General features: G+C 40.8%; 2 protein-coding genes across 9 annotated transcripts in view; both read left to right on the plus strand.

The window, feature by feature from the left end:
- LOC147325092 (unconventional myosin-IXAb-like) overlaps positions 1–3413 on the plus strand; it is a 158568-nt gene extending 155155 nt beyond the window's left edge. For all 8 annotated transcript variants that reach the window (XM_086299383.1, XM_086299384.1, XM_086299386.1 and 5 more), the window contains 2 exons: positions 107–249; positions 585–3413. In XM_086299383.1, the coding sequence (XP_086155509.1) occupies positions 107–249; positions 585–970 (529 nt within the window). In that variant the 3' untranslated portion in view covers positions 971–3413. The remainder of the gene's footprint in view (positions 1–106; positions 250–584) is intronic.
- A 4732-nt stretch (positions 3414–8145) lies between these two features.
- LOC147325093 (uncharacterized) lies at positions 8146–11706 on the plus strand. The gene is made up of 3 exons (XM_086302411.1): positions 8146–8475; positions 8608–8659; positions 10666–11706. Exons 2-3 carry the CDS (start codon positions 8608–8610, stop codon positions 11199–11201), a joined length of 588 nt encoding a protein of 195 aa, XP_086158537.1. The 5' UTR covers positions 8146–8475; the 3' UTR covers positions 11202–11706.
- The last annotated feature ends 1518 nt before the right edge of the window (positions 11707–13224 follow it).

Genomic DNA, 13224 nt, shown 5'->3' on the forward strand with positions numbered 1-13224 from the left:
GTCTTGTAGCTGCCGTGTGCTTCTATGTGGATGGCTTTGGGTCAGTTGCATACAGTAATAAATATCCCAAAACTTAAAATATGACCTTTAATGTGTCTGTCAACAGGGAGGAGCTGACCTATGAAATGTTGATCCTGGAGCCGCGAGCATCCGATGATGAAACTCCTGAATCTGAAGCCTCCATCGGTACAGCAGACAGCTCAGAGAATATCACCATGGATACGGAGGGAGCCACCTCTGACCCCTCTGGTGCGTGTCAGTGTTTGTGTTCATGTTTCAGTCCCTGCTTACTGTGACTAACTGCAGGTAACGATGTAATCCAAAGATCCTATATAAATGCTGCCAACTCACACTCTCACTCAACCTTCATCATCCTTATATTCGTTTAAGGTAATGGCTTAATGGCTCCAGGTAAAGTCAGCTAATCATATTCTATTTATGTCTAATAAAGGATAACCATGTGAAATTGTCTACATGAAAGTAAATTTTCCTAATTTTGTAATTCAATTAGTTGCTTTTTGTGTAATAAATAATAATAATAACTCTCTCTTATCACTGCCATCTTTGTGTGTTGTTCTTCACAGATCGCGGCACAATCCGATCCAGAAAGTCAGAGGCGAAGAGCAGGCGAGCTCTGCGACGCCAGCCCGACTCCCAGGATTCAGCAGACTCCACTTCCACCGTCTCCTCCTATCACCCTTCCTCCTCTCTCTCCTCCAACGCGTCTGGTTCTCCTTCCCCTCACTACAGGTTCCGTTCCTCCTCCTCCGGGCCCTTACTCACCTCCTGCAGCCTGGGGACCCCTTTGGCTGAGGCAGAGGGGGGCCAAAGTACCGGGAAAACGCGGCACAGGCTCAGGCTGAGCCGCAGCTCGCCACGGGAGCCCTCGGGAAGCCATCGGAGGGAGTCGGACTTCGGCTCGGGGCCGCAGCAGCTGGTTCTGTACGGCAACAACGAGTTCATGGTTTGACCCCGAAACGACCATTCGCGGGAGGCTGAGTGAGAACGGGAGGAAGACGAGTTTAGGGCAGAATGAGGCTGGTCATGGGGCAAGGTTTACGCCAAGAGTCGCCTGTTGCCCCTCCTTGGTGCCCAGCCTTACCTCCTCCCTTGGTCCAGTCAAAGCAGGAAGGCGATTCTGACAGAGAGGGACAAAAACAGCAGCTGGTCACTGAAGGATGACTGACGACTAATGTGAAATCTGGAGAGAAGCAAAAAGACAAGTTTAACTGTGTTCGCTGATCCTCTGATCTGAACCGTTTGACCCCTGCTGGAGCCCCAGGGGTCAGTCAGAGGAGAGGGAGGGGTGGGGGAAGAGGAACGGAAGGACGGGTGGCGAGACACAGGACACCACACCCACACCTGCAAAGCCAAACCTTTCAGAGCCTCGTCTTTATTTTTTAGCATGCGGGCAGATGGTGAAAGCCCCCCAAAAGAAATGTAGCCATACTGACCGAACTGGCGGACAACCAACTTGTCTGTAACCAGCACCAAGCTAAGTCTGCTTTTCTCGTTTACACAGGACACACCAGCCAAGAGGCTGCATGCTTCTCCATCACAATTTTTCTTCAGTTTGAAGGAACTGTCTCTTACAGCTGTATGTTAATTATTATTATTATTGTTATTATTATATTAAAGAGGAGGAAAAAAGGTGTACATAAAGAGACAGTCCAGTGCTGCTGCTGGGTTGCTGGGTTGCTCATCGGTGATCAGTCTCTACGGCCTGTTTTGCAAATATAAGTATCTGAAATTCAGGTTCCACTTTTGTTTCTGTGTCGGTTCTCCTCTGTTTACTGCTGGCTTCTCTCTTTTTTAATATTACACAATGAACAGAGAGCACTTTGGTTGCACTCTTGAGTCGTAAAAGAATTTGGAAAAAAAAATGAAAGAAAAAAAAGCCACCAACCTGCGGTTGTAGCGCAGAGCGTCGGGTGTCACGCGAACTTGACCTGCAGTATGAGATGTCAGTCAGCCATACGTGTTTTGTTCTGTCTTTCTTTGCCCGCAGCCTTTTATTACCCCCCACCCCCACATTTCAGAAACATCAGTGTTACTGCGTCAGAACTTGAATTTTTTCTCTTTTAATATATATTATTGCTGTATTATAGTGTACATGTTGGTATTGCTGTCAATAGTTTTTGTTCAGATGAAAGCCATCGTTTTGTTTTTTCTTTCCGATCTTTATTATTTGTTGGAGTGAGTGAACGAGTGAATGATCCCTTCCATTTTTATCAGCTCCCACTTTGTGCATGTTTAGCCTCTCCTCCGTAAATATGCTTAATGGAAGGACTGAAAAGAAGAAGCAGCTCTACATCCGTCGTGTGACACTAAAACTAACTGATGTGAGCTTACAAGGGTTAGTCTGAGCTTTACTGCACCTGTGGGGAAACACTTGCACTCATCATGCACTCAAACCGTCCGCGATGTCCTCTGAGCCATGCCTGTTCTTCTTCTTCACCAGTACAGTAGCTCCTCTTCTCTCCCGGCTCTGGCTGTGATAAGTAGCATTTAATCTGCCTGTTAACCTGTCAACAAAAAAAAACTAGTAGCAACTAACTCAAACCGTCCGTGTGTTTCTGCATATTCTTCCTCTCTTTCCTGTCTCTGTCCATAAAGTATCCAAACAGTATCCGTGTGATGTTGAGATTCTTCTCAGTAGCTAAACAGCGATCATGTCTCCGTGATAAAGCTGCGATCTCTCTTTGCTTGCCGCGTCTCTGGAGGAACTTTAAAAGCTGGAAGTCTCAGTGATGATTTAGTGTGTGTTTTTTGGGTTTTTTTAGTATCACTTTGAACCATTTAGACATTAAAAAAAAACTGTTTTCGGAGTTGAGCTGAAAGGGCATGGCTGATTCTGGTCAAATGTCTTTTAGCTGATATTTGATGGGATGATGTTTGTTGTGTATGTCTAAGCTGTCCATGTGGAGAAAAAAGAAGAAAAAAAAGGAAAAAGTGAATGTACCTATCACTGGAAGGCATGCTCTGCTTTCTTTGGTTGTTTTTTGGTTTTGTTCCTCTTTTATACACAGTGTATGTGCTATTTATGATCATGCTTTTGGGATGTACATTGATTTAAAAAGAATCTGTTATAAAAAGGTGTTATAAAAGGATATATTATCCTGTGTACGGTTCATTATCTACTATTACTCATGGCGACATTTTAGCAGGCCATACTCAGTCACTCATTTTTTGTGCTATAAAGCAAAAAGCAAAAAAACAAAACAAAAAAAAAGCCTTGTGTCTGTCTGCGCCACTCTGGACACAGTTATCACAGTATGTATGTATAAGGTGCGATTTGTGTTACATTTCCTCTTTTTTTTAATGATATAAACATGTCTATGGTTGTAAGAAGAAAAAAAAGACTTTATGAGGGAAAATCCATCTGCTTATTAAAAAAGCAAAATTGCAGCCAAGCACGAGTGAGTTGAGTCATCTTTTGAACCTGACTTCACGAACCAAAAGAAGCTCACACAATCATTCACTCGGTCAACACCAACAAAGATCCAACCTGAAATAAAATCACAAGAGACGTCTTCGCTTGTGCAGAGCCCACCTGCAGTACCACCACCCACCACTAGTGGGAACTGTCCCACAGTTTGAGAACCTAAGAGGAACGTATAAATCTTTAAAATAAACATTTGTTGTTAAGGAAGCATATTAATTCATTGAGCTAGAGGGCTTTCATCTACTCCAGATATTTATGAATTGTCATTTATGTTCTGTGACGCGCAAGGGCGTAGATTTGGTTTTGGCATTGGTGGGGACGGATGATTCAACCACTGAACTCTGCCCTGTTTCTTTTTCTTTTTGTTTTTGTTTTGCTTCTTAATAAAAAGAGGAGAAATATACTTGCCTACATATACTATTCTACGTGCTTTTAAACCATTTAAAATCACAATTCATAGTTTTATATGTGAATTATATAATGTTAAATTACTATTAAACAAATGACTAAGTATTTTAGGCTTTAGTGTACTTCAGCCATAATCCATATAAATCAGGTATCATACAAAAATAAAAATAGCTTCAAATACAGTCATGACAATAAAAGAATATGACTTTAAGGACTTAACATCATTACTTCAGTTACAGTACACCAACATCTGTTATACTTTGGCACTAAGGGAACACTGAATGACCTGCTGGTTTTTGTCCATAAAACTGCTCATCTAAGATTACCACAAAGTAAAAGATCTCTCAGCAAAATTATGCAACAGTTTAGGCACAATTGCCCCGATCAAATCAGTGAGCTGAGATTTTCTGTTCTAAACATGAACTACTGTTACAGCGACAGACATGGACTACTGGTGTCCCACACAACAACTCGATGTCCACTATGTGAAGGAGCCAAACACATGCCTGCTCCTCTCGTTAACTGAGATAAACTGCTGGCATATTTGTTTTACATCTATACTGTCCAGTCTCTCCTGGTGGACATACAGCAGCATTGTTTAATCTCATTTGAGTCATTGTTGACCTTAGCCATCTTTTTAGTCTTCTGAGAGCACTGAAGCTTCTTTCAGCCTCAGTACCTGCGTTTTATCCTCAGATTACAATTATTATTCTGTGCTTGATGTGCCTCACCTTTGGCCCTGGCTCTTCCCCTCTGACTGCACTAGGACATATTGCTACCTGATAAAATAACACATTGATTCGTGCCATATAAAAAGTGAGACATGTCAATTCAGATTCTTTGTCAAATATACACTAGTGAATCAATTTACATCAGCAGCCTAACAATTATTGTCATGATAATAAATACTAGTTAATCTATAGCACCAAATCATCAGTCAGTCACCTGTGACCTCGCCTCTTCACCTCTGTCTGAGCTACAACATGGCAGAGCTGCCTCTGTCACCTGATGAATAACAGTGAGCCATTCCACATACATGCAGTCACATATGTGCCTCATGATCCAATTTCACCTGTGATCTTGCATCACCATTGCTCTCTGAGCTTTGTGTTGGTTCTTCTGTCACCTGACAAATAGGACATACATGACAATAAAATGTGGAGCTGCTTCAGTGTTTCTGTCAATTTGTGCAGATCTTGACTCATCAGTAATGTTTGCAGGGTGAGTGCATTTTTAAAACAATTTGTGCAAACTGCAATACAAGGTGGATATTTGCAAAATCATGACTACCTCATGACATTTTGTCTCAAAAATTAACCCTATGAATATGTCAGTACCATTAGGATGAAATTATTGTGTCACCAACATTTTAACGTTAGACATATAATTTTAACAGCCTCTGTAAACTAATATCCTGACTTGCTCAAAGCTGCCGTTTTCTCTGACAGTTTCAGTCAAAATTAGAAATGCTGCTCTGAGACTGAGAGAACTAATAGTGCTGCATGTTGTGCAGTTAGTTTCCAAAACACATTATTCGTGGTTACATACAATTTTAGACTGATGTGGGCCAAAGCCTAGCATAACCTGTAATGTTATTATGACGGACACATTTTATGAGTTAATTTGGCTTTAAGTGACTTACAGGTTTCTTTGAAAAATACTTATATCCGGGTTCTTCCTTTTTGCTGCCATCCTCCTCGCAGCGCAGGTTTGCCGCTGCTAAAACTAAACAGAGCTCCATGAAATGCACAGCCAATCACATTGGCCATATTTGTCACATGAGGTAGGACTCCAGTAGAGGACGTAATTTAACTCTTTCTGCACCGCTGGGTGAATGAGACGTTGACAGATCGTTTTTGTTTTCTTTCTATCGGGTTTGATTTTCTTTACTCGAATAGATCAAATTATTGGTGGGGACAATTCAATAATCTGGTTCAGCGATTGGTGGGGACATGTCCCTTCCGTCCATGCCAAATCTACGCCCTTGGTGACGCGTCATTGGGCTGTAGTGTAGTGCAGTGTTTTCCCAACCACACATAGGTGTGCCGTGGAGGATTATCTGGTTTCACCTGATTAGTACTCTAAGCAATCGGCGTAATGGGCAGAGCAGTTACATTATCTTCTACTAAAGGGCAGTACAACCTGCTCTAATTAAATTGGTTGCCAACTGCCAGTAAAACAGAAGAAGGAAGAAGAAATTACATAATAGTCATTCTGTCAGGCAACGCAGTGCGTATAAGGAATAGATAAATATTTGAAAAGAAAAGGTAGTCAATCTGACCTGGGTGCTGGAGAAAATTCTTACTCAAATGAAGGCCCTAGCATGAGTAGTGGTCAGAAGAAAGCGAGAAGGGCATACTCGGGACAAACCGAGCCAATTCAAAACAAAAACTATCAATATGCTTTTGTGGCATTTTTGTTTGGTGTGATTTTTCTGATGTGAAATATGTGCTGTGGCTCCAAAAGGTTGGGAAACACTGCTCTAGTGCCACCATCAGTGCAGAGAAAGACATGGAGGGTGCGAGAGGGTAAACCAGATGAATAAAAGAAAAATTAGAATTTATTAACACAGAGTATTTCTTTTCTACAACAGTTATCCAATAAGATTTGCTCCAGAGGAAACAGGGGAAACTGCAATCAGAAACAGTTACATAAGCTTTTTGTGTTGGCACCACACCTTCTCACCTCTGTGATCGTCTTCATGCTGATGTGTTTTGAGTGATGTGTGGTATGTTTTTTTTAAGCTCAGGTTCAGATAGAAAAGGTCTGAATACAATATATTGATTTTTACGTTATAGCCTAATAGTAAAGGGATTTTTTTCTCCAAATTTTATCTAAAAGAACATAATGCGTTAAAGCCACGTACCACTGAATTACTCATATAATTATCCGAGTACATAAAAAAGAAACAAAAACCAGCCTTATTTTAAGTGAATGCATGATACTTTCACAACCACAGTGTGAAAAACTAAGTGCACCCTTTGTACTTCCATAGGAATAAAGAGAGTAAGTAGCAGAAAATGTCACCTCCTCTATAAAAGCAGAAGTTTTGTCTGTTTGCAGGTCTGGAGCACTCAGGTGTTTGTTAACACAATGTGAAGAAGGAAAGGCATCGACAATGGTCTTAGAGAAGCAATGAGCTGCTGCACATCAACCTGCAAAGGTTATACATCTATGGTCCAGTGAGAAAGATTATTCACAGCTGAAAAATTGTCAACAGAATGTCCCAGTAATTTCAACCCAAGGTCTGATTTCTAAAAAAACAAAACAAACAAAAGACATGGCAGTACAGCCTGAGGAGGTTTTGGTCAGTCACTTCAAGGTCCCCAGCCCAAATCACCATCCCCCCGCCACGGTGCCTGACAGTTGATAAGAAGTGTTTGTTATGCTGCATTTAATTTTCTCTAAATGTAGATCTGTGCATTTTGGCCAAACGTCTCCGCTTCGCTCTCGTCTATCCAAAGGACATTGGTTCAACAACTCTTGTGGTTTGCTCAGATGCAACTTGGCAAACCGAAGAATACCAAAGTTCTCTAACGTGTGAGTCAAGTGTGTCCAACGGTTAATGCTTGGAGAAAACTGGGTTGTGCAACAGGACAATGGCCCCAAGTGCAGCAGCAAATCTACAATGTCTGAAAATGAATGGATCAAGGTGCTGCAATGATCCAGTCAAAGTCCAGATCTCAGCTTGACTGGAATGCTGTGTATGAATGAAACACCATAAAGCTCAGTGAACCGAAACAGACTAACCGCTGTGAGAGCGGACCACAATTTCCTCACTACTATGTGATAAAGTCACACAGTAAATAATTACATCAAGTTACTGTTTCTGAAGGTGTCTACAAACTTTCACAGAACAGCAGAGGGGCTGTGAAAATGTTTATGCTGGACTATAGGAAAATGATCAATCATGAGCATCCCTGGTTGGTAGAAGGTGGCAGCAAACGAGCGCAAGATAAAATAAAATAAAATACTTCGCAGAATATTTATAATACTGTAGAATACGTTTTTTGTTGATGTTGTTTTGCTTTTTTGGGGGGGGGGGGGGGGGTGTTGTTTTTTACCGTCTTTAACAGCTTTTTAAAAACTTTTTATTTCAAATTACTTCAAAATCATTACGGTCACACTCTACTTTTTAAAGTTTCGCTTAATAGTGTAACTTTTTAAAAATATGAATTTCTTTATATTTGTATTTTGTGTCATACAGTCACTGTATTATTATTTATTCATTTATATAACATAGGCTATTCAAATCTACGGTTTGCCGTAGAACAAAAACCGTGTGTCATCTAGCGGCTCAAAAATGAAAGTGAACGAACAGCAGAGAAGTTTCCACGTTTACCGAGAAACGTGCGTGTGAGTGTGTTTCTACCGCTGGCACATTCACGGACGTTCAGAGCGGGCCGAACGAGCAGGAAGGAGACTGGTTAGAAGGAAGAAAAAAAGAGTTTCTCTTCCACTAAAATGAAAGCAGGGCGCAGTTTTAAGTTGTGAAATGTCGTGGCGGGGGTTCACCTGCTGGGCCCTCCCTGAGGAGTCCGCATAAGTACATTTATTCTCTCCAGCTGACTTCACATCTGTCACAAGGCTCAGCAGACTTACAGCAACCTGCAGGCTGCACGGTGAGTTCAATACACGCTCTCAGTGACTGACTACAGCTGTGACTGAGGAGGCAAAATTAACTTTAAAAAGGTTCCGTTTAAACACTGACTGTTGTTGTTTGTTGTTGTTTTGTTTTAATTTTTCATCTGCAGATGGCTCAAGACAGAACTGTTGTTTTCTTTGACCTGGAAACCACTGGATTAGGTACTAATCTAATAATATAACGTTTCTTGTTGTATTTTGTTTTATTTTATGTTATTTTAGATAGAGCTTTTTTGGAGTAACTTAAACCTCAGCATCACTGGATGTCAATGAAATGAAAGCAGTAGTTACATGCAGTTGCAACTCTGTGCCTTGCCTAATACTGCATTCACCAATTTACCAAAACAGAATTACAACACGCTTTAAGCACCAAAACATCACTTTATTTACTTGATAGACGGCCGCTGCTGCACTTAGTTTTTTTTGTTTTAAAAAATAAATAAATATATATTTTATGGGACAAACTTCCTAGATCAGTGATCCCCTACATTACCTTGTGTTGTTCACACATAAAAAAATGTACTGATATTATCCATCATGTCTTTCCAATCCAATCTGAAGGCTTTACCTGCCAACACACACGCGTGTGCACATCATGTAAAGCCCTTACTCTACGCGATAAGGAGGGTGGTAGTTTCTGTTTTTACTGCTGTCTAATCTAATCTTACACTTGTCAGCCTTCCGTTTCCTCAAGCTCTCTTTGAGGGATTATAAAAAGTGTCAGGCAGCTTTAAACAAAAAACAAACAAACAAAAAGCACAGAAACCACGGCTGTGCCCACGTGCTAGTATCATACATGTTCTGCATTATATGAACAGTACATTTAACATTAAATACACACTCGTGTTTCAGGACTGCATGGCTGCAGTTAATTTGAGAAAGAGTTCAGCAGATTACTCAGTGGAAACCACAGCACTGTTCAGTTAGGAAGTCAGTCAAAATTATATTTCCTGTCATCGTTGGGACATAAGACACGCCATAGATGAAACCAGATGCTGATTTCGTTTCTGTGATTTGAGCTAGCGTGGGTGTGAGAATGGCCTCATAGGCCAGGCATGTTGGTGTCACACGTCTTGGCAGGAGTCCATTAAAGAGAGGCGTGTTACTGACGTCAGTATAAGCGGGATCAGCAAACAGCCCTACCTGCAGGACAAAAAGAACAGCACGCAGAGAGCTGAAGATTAACAACAGCAGCTGATGATATTTTCATTTTCACTGTAATCTACAAATAGGGAGTGATTATCTGTTATCACTTCCTGATAACAAACATTATGTGTTTTTGTCTATTTATTTATGTTTAATACATCTACCGGCCATTTTTTAATGTTGCGTAATTCTCCAGTGGACTTGCATCCAGAAAATACAATAAGCTGTTTTCCATCATCTTCTGATTCACACTCAGTCATTTCAATCTGGAAGCAGCCCTGAAATGTGAAGGAAAAACTGTTCAGTTCACAAAATAGAAAGAAGGGTTATCCCTATCAGGCGTAACATCCTGAAAGGTGCAGAAACTATCATCCAGCACAACAAAGAGAATGTTCGAGCCCCAACTCCTGCACAAATGTATGTCTAGGCACCTCTCCCATTTGTTTGAAAACTAACCACACAAAAACTTGCATGCTCTGTAGCATCCTCAAGACTGTCTGTTTTCTAGTGCTGTGCGATACTGTAAATTTTGGTATCGATCCAATACCAAGTGGATTAAGAGCAGTATTGCCGATACCGATACCTCTAACTTATAAGGGGAGCTTATGTAGGTCAGAGCTGTGTGTCATGATTTATTAGCTGAATTATCATAAATTTGCTTATTCCTGAGTACATTTTAATGAACACCAACACAACAGTGTTGGGATTTTAACTACATACGATTGTGTTAGTATCGATCCAATACCAGTGTTGGTATCGATATTGCGATAGATCTGCCCACCAGTACTGTTTTCAGCATTTCTGTCAAGGTATCCATGTGAGTGACAGATGTTAAGAGTGGTGTAAGATTTCTCATCTAAGTCTTGACAAGGATAGAAATATTAACATTATAACCTGACAAACTATTGCTTTTAAATGGGAAGCTATCATCCTGTTCATGTTGCACTGCTTTCTGCAAAAAGACTGTTCTATTATAACTTGTGGTTATCTGTTTTTCCTTTTGTCCCGTCTTCTATTTTCAGACACCACGGTGTGTGACATCATTCAGCTCGGCGCCATCTGTGAAGACAGGATCTTTAATGTCTACATCCTCCCCCGCCAGCCTCTCACAGAGAGCGCAAAACGTGTCACGGGCTTCACCGTCAGCAACAACCGCCTCTTTCTCCACGGGGTTCCCGTGGACACCATCCCTCTTGCGGAGGCTCTCACTAATTTCATCGCCTTCCTGCGCTCCTTCCACCGTCCAGTGCTGCTGGTGGCCCACAATGCAAAGCGCTTTGATGCACCTGTGCTCACCAGGTGGCTGCAGAATTGCTCCCTCCTGCAGCAGTTCCAACAGGTGGTGTCTGGGTTCCTGGACACCTTCTTGCTTAGCAAGGACCTGTTTCGTCTGAGCAGTTACTCCCAGGAGTCCATGGTCCGGCGCTTCCTGGGAAAAAGCTACGACGCTCATAATGCTGTGGAGGATGCCAAAATGCTGCAGGAGCTGTACAAGGCCTGGAGACCTACCACATTTAGCGTCTCCAATTGTACCTTCGGGACAAAGCAAAAATATTAAATAATTTTAATAAATAAAATAAATAATGTTAAAGCTGACCTTTTATTTGCTGTTATGTTCAGGTCAGTGGACAAACAGGAACAAATAAAATGGAGTATGTGTGGTCATAAGTTATCAAGATTTAACTTATTTACTGTTAAATGTAATGTAATGTGTCACATGCAGTGCAATCTTCCTTTTCTGTTTCCCTTTGATCTCATTGATGCCTTTTTGTAGCCTCTGTGGACCAAAATGCAATGGGTCTGCAAAATATTTTGTTTTTAAAAAAAAAGAGCATTACCCACATCTTTCTCAGCCTTAATAAAAGATCTGCTACTACAAAGTGTCTCTCTGTGGTTTCTAAGGTTCAACTGATTCTGTTTTATCCCAGGTTTCTATAAGAGCAGGAAATGACACCTTTAAACGTTTTTTTTTTTTTAGGTTAATAGCGATAATATATCCATAAGCACCCCAAGGTGAAGAAATACAGACAGGCTTTGAATGCTGCCTTGTTTTCATTGTCGCTAATAAAGTCTCGTACAAACATCAGCTAACGACAGGAACGAGAACAGCCTGGAAAGCCTTAAGAGAGATAAAATAAATATAACTTTGATATGAACTAAAGTCTTTTTGTTGTTATTTCGTTATTGTATTTTGTGGCGTGGTGGCGGGGAAAGAACTCAACTAAGTATATCTGGTATACTTATCCGGCAGTATTTCCTAAATGTATATTAAATTGCAAACCATTGGAAAGAGATCAACAAATGTCGTGTAGCTGTGATCATTTTTGGCTGGATACACTAGGTGGAAGCAGCGATTTCTAATCCAAGGTACCTCAACCAAAGAAGAAGCACAGAGGCGAGCGATCCTTTCTAACTAACGGTGAGCAAAGTCCTGAAAAATCAAGCCGCGTTTTATTTATTTTTTTAGAAATCAGAGAAGGTATATTTCAAGATATTCTAAAACACACCCGGATTTTTTTAAATGAAATAGGCTATTATCACAATATTTTTTTGGCTATCATGTCTGATCTCTCTTGTTCTCTTCTTCATCTCTAGGTTGGTGCTCCCTGCTCCGACTTTCTCCTCCTCTTTCTCACACGCTGCTGAATTTATCCTTGTGTGTCAGAGGTGCAAAGCCATAAGAATGAACAATAAATAGAACTGAAACTTTTTGGGTTGTTATTTAATTATTGAATTCTGTGAAGTGGAGGCGTAAAAAGAGCTCAGGTTATTTAATTAAGTGGTACTAGCAAACATAGGGAACATACATACATCTGCAGCCATGCAGCTGCACTGCTTTTTTAAGGTTGAGTGAGGATGGGAAGAACAGACAAAGAAACCACATGCTCAAAAATAAACAATAAATTGACCTCCCCAAAGGGATTAATAAAGTTCTATTCTATGCTCTACGTTAAGAGACCTGTTTTAATTCGGATAAGTCCCTCTGAGAGTAAAGGCAATCTCCAGCAGGCCTGAGCTAAGGAAACAAAGTACACTAATGTAGTTATAACGTAATGAGTCGTTATAGATATATACGTAATTATACACTGTATTGAGCAGGCTACTGCCCACACTAAACTGTGACTATCACCAGGCAATCTGGGGGTGTTTCCTAAATCACTAGCAGGCGCCAAACTTCTGACAGAGTGAACAGGATGTATGCAGGTAAACTCCAGATTGACACGAGCTGATTGGTGGAGTCATGGGGAAAATATTGGCTCGTGATCTACGTTACAGAAAGACAGAGAGAGGTACAACACCAGATGGAAGGTATTTTATTTACACACTAAAATAATCTGATATCCCATTTTCAGCAAATGAAATGAAACAACACAAAATGTATTTTTATTTCATTTTATTTTTTATTTTTTTATTTATTTTGGTGTGGCACTGTTTCTTAACTTAAAATGTCCTGTTGTAATTGGACATTTTAAGTTAAGAAACGGTGCCAAACCAACCCCCCCCCCCCCCCCCCCCCTCCACTTCCCTCAAGGTGTATTATTGCAAGGTCAAGACCATGCAATAATACATAGAAACTCCAA

This window comes from Aulonocara sp. 'chitande type north' Nkhata Bay, linkage group LG7 (genome assembly GCF_057382095.1).
Source record: "Aulonocara sp. 'chitande type north' Nkhata Bay isolate Kocher_YH1m ecotype deep benthic linkage group LG7, A_spYH_male_GT1.1, whole genome shotgun sequence".
NCBI lineage: Eukaryota > Metazoa > Chordata > Actinopteri > Cichliformes > Cichlidae > Aulonocara > Aulonocara sp. 'chitande type north' Nkhata Bay.

What these genes read in the sequence shown, in the direction of transcription:
- LOC147325093 (XM_086302411.1), top strand. Translation starts at nt 8,608, where the DNA reads ATGGCTCAAGACAGAACTGTTGTTTTCTTTGACCTGGAAACCACTGGA. An exon ending in CCTGGAAACCACTGGATTAG is followed by an intron (nt 8,660 to 10,665) that starts GTACTAATCTAA and finishes TTCTATTTTCAG; the next exon opens with ACACCACGGTGTGTGACATC.